Raw genomic sequence first — 2,818 nt, forward strand, 5'->3', positions numbered from 1 at the left:
AAAAGTTAGTATAAACCAGATTCTAAAGTTTTAAGATAGTAGAATGGTGAAATGTTAATAGTATTTAATTAAATTGGTTAATGTGATATTTTAGTTATTTTCTAATGTAATAAAGTCATTACCCACTAGCTCAACGATAAATATAATATAAACATGTACGTTTAATCAATCTATTTTCATTAACACAAAAACCAAACAAGAATCAAAGACAAGGTTAGAAAGCTGATAAAATTGAAGATCCATCATTTTGCATCTTCTTGACACACTCTAGAGCAAAAAAACTTATCGAGTTTTTCAACATCTTCATTTGTCAAGTCCAGGCATGATGGATGGTACCTACAAAATTATCAAATCAACATTGTATTAAAGGTAATATCATACAATCTCATAGGTCTGCCTAAGAAGCAAACTTTTGGGATTTTCCTCCTAAATGTGTGTATATATATATATATATATATATATATAGACATTGAATCTTTAACAAATTTTCACACCATTTGGTTTAGTTAAAAACTCAAATTAATGAAACAAATCATTTTGATACACATGTATGAGAGTCGGTGTCCAACATTCTTTGGAAAATTATGTCCTATATATTTATATGATTACAGGAAAAAGTCACCCAAAGATCAGTTTAACACAAGGGGATATATTAAACATGAGGATAAAGACTCTCATACATGTTTATCGTAGTGATTTATTTCTTTAATTTTGATTTTTAAACAAACCAAATGGTGTTGAAATTGGTTAGAGATTCAATGTCTATATATGTGTTCTAGGCAAGTAGAACCCATTTGCAATATAAATAAAATTATAAGGGTGAATTATAATTAAATGTAGGATCGGTTTCGACACCGTACGATTGCGTAACGAACGTTCGACGTGCGGAATCCGTGAACGTACGTGACCGAACACACAAGAACGTACTAATGACATGATTCTATTGATATGATGTCGTGTACAAAGCCGTGAATCATGTGGAGAGACGTTCTCTCTCTAGACTTTCTCTCTCTAGGATTAGATCTCTAAATCTCCAAATGAGCCAAAAGTCTTAAACTTTACAACTAAAGCTCCTATTTATAGGCATAAGGGATATAATGAGAAATCTCATTATTTACAAAATTGCCACCTTGCCTTTCTAACTAGATATAACACTAAAAGCTTAGAATTCTTCGGTTTCTGCTACGGACTAGATTGACGGAGGCGATAGACAGATAATGCACTAACATTAAACATCACCATCAAGGAAATGATGAGTTTGTTTCTTTTTTTTTATCAAGTGAAGTACGTGCATGAAGCTTGTGTGCATCATGGCAATGTTATTAAAGATGACTATGTTTGTAAACCACTTTCGTATACGTCTCTTCGAATTTGTAGCACATACTATTGACAAATAACCAAGATGTAATTGAGAATGAGATATATACCAGCTCTTGCATGTATCGCATTGCACCATATAAGCATCGGGGTTGTAGGGATTATTACACTTACAGTACCTTCATATATCATAAAATAAGCTTAGTGTAAATATCCATCCTCATAAAATACCAAAATAATTAATGTGAAGATTATAAAGCTAACTGATGGATCCAAATCAAAAGAGTACTCACACTGTAACACTTTTCGGTGTGAAACGTTCTCCAGCCGCAACTTGTGGATCACGTTCTCCGGCATCATATTCATACCGACAGAAATAGTCATCAACACCCACATACTTGAGCTTCATATATTGCTGTAATGTATGAATGACACATTTTCCCTGTATCGTTTGTGTGCTCTGCATATCATAGTCATTGCTTAGAAATATTTCCTTTTCTCCATGAAAAACCCTCCTACCTTCTCCTGTGTCCTCTGGCCGATAATACCAGCGAACCCTAACCATCATCTCATTATTTCCATCATCAGCCACGAGTCTTTCTACCCGGGCAACGTAGGGAGGTGTATCCGACTCGGCAGGTCTCATAAGCACGCAATCACCACCTGTAAAAACAAGTAAAATTAAAGCCACCGTCAGATCAGCTTGTAGACATTTTTAACCTAGAATAGACATGTATGACTACACGAATACAATCCGCATTTATTAATCAGAAAAACTACAATCACAACATCAAAGTTTATGTTTTTGCAGTCGCTGATAGTAAAACAAGTCTAAAACATCAAGGATCGGGACTTTTGAGTGTTAGTAAGACATGTAAAATAAAGAAACATACATACAAAACATAAACATACATATGGAGTTATATTGATGTATATAAAAAGGACCTATGAAGGGATTTAAGGATGATTTACTTACGTCTGAGGGTTATGTCCGTTCCGCTGATGTTGTAAGAATTTACACGATTTGTCTTCTGCGCCATTAAAATCGATCTTCAGCGGAATCTAGACACTTGTTGATGCTAAATTAAGGACGTAAATGTCGAAAGATAAGAGATTTTTTATAAGAAATCAAAGCTTTAAAGAACAACCCGATTGAAGAAAATGGTGGAATGAAGAAGAAATTGTGACTATAAATAAAAGCGGTGAATTAAGAAAGAGAAAGTAGAGCCCTGGGTGTCACGCAGGAGATGAGTTTTGTTCAAGGTAAGAGGCCTACCCTTATATACTACAAATTGGAATTTAATTAAATGCATTACATTTAATGTATGGAAGCTTTTTTAAATAATAGATAATTACATAATATATTGACTCTAATGTGAAAGCAAAACTAGTATACGAAATGTAAAGAAAACATGATTGCATATAGTTTTATACAGCTAATTGTGAGTTACTTATAAAAAATCGCATTTAGTTTTTCATTAATTATTCACTTTGACATTAA

General features: G+C 33.2%; 1 protein-coding gene across 1 annotated transcript; it reads right to left on the reverse strand.

The window, feature by feature from the left end:
* Positions 1-242: 242 nt before the first annotated feature.
* Positions 243-2,357, reverse strand: LOC110893481 (chromatin remodeling protein EBS). Its single transcript, XM_022140588.2, has 4 exons — positions 2,294-2,357; positions 1,611-1,980; positions 1,428-1,496; positions 243-336 (listed from the first exon to the last, which is right to left on the reverse strand). The coding sequence occupies exons 1-4, from the start codon at positions 2,355-2,357 to the stop codon at positions 243-245; spliced, it is 597 nt and encodes a 198-aa protein (XP_021996280.1).
* Between the last annotated feature and the right edge of the window lie 461 nt (positions 2,358-2,818).

Source organism: Helianthus annuus, chromosome 12 (genome assembly GCF_002127325.2).
Source record: "Helianthus annuus cultivar XRQ/B chromosome 12, HanXRQr2.0-SUNRISE, whole genome shotgun sequence".
In the NCBI taxonomy this organism is placed as follows: Eukaryota; Viridiplantae; Streptophyta; class Magnoliopsida; order Asterales; family Asteraceae; genus Helianthus; species Helianthus annuus.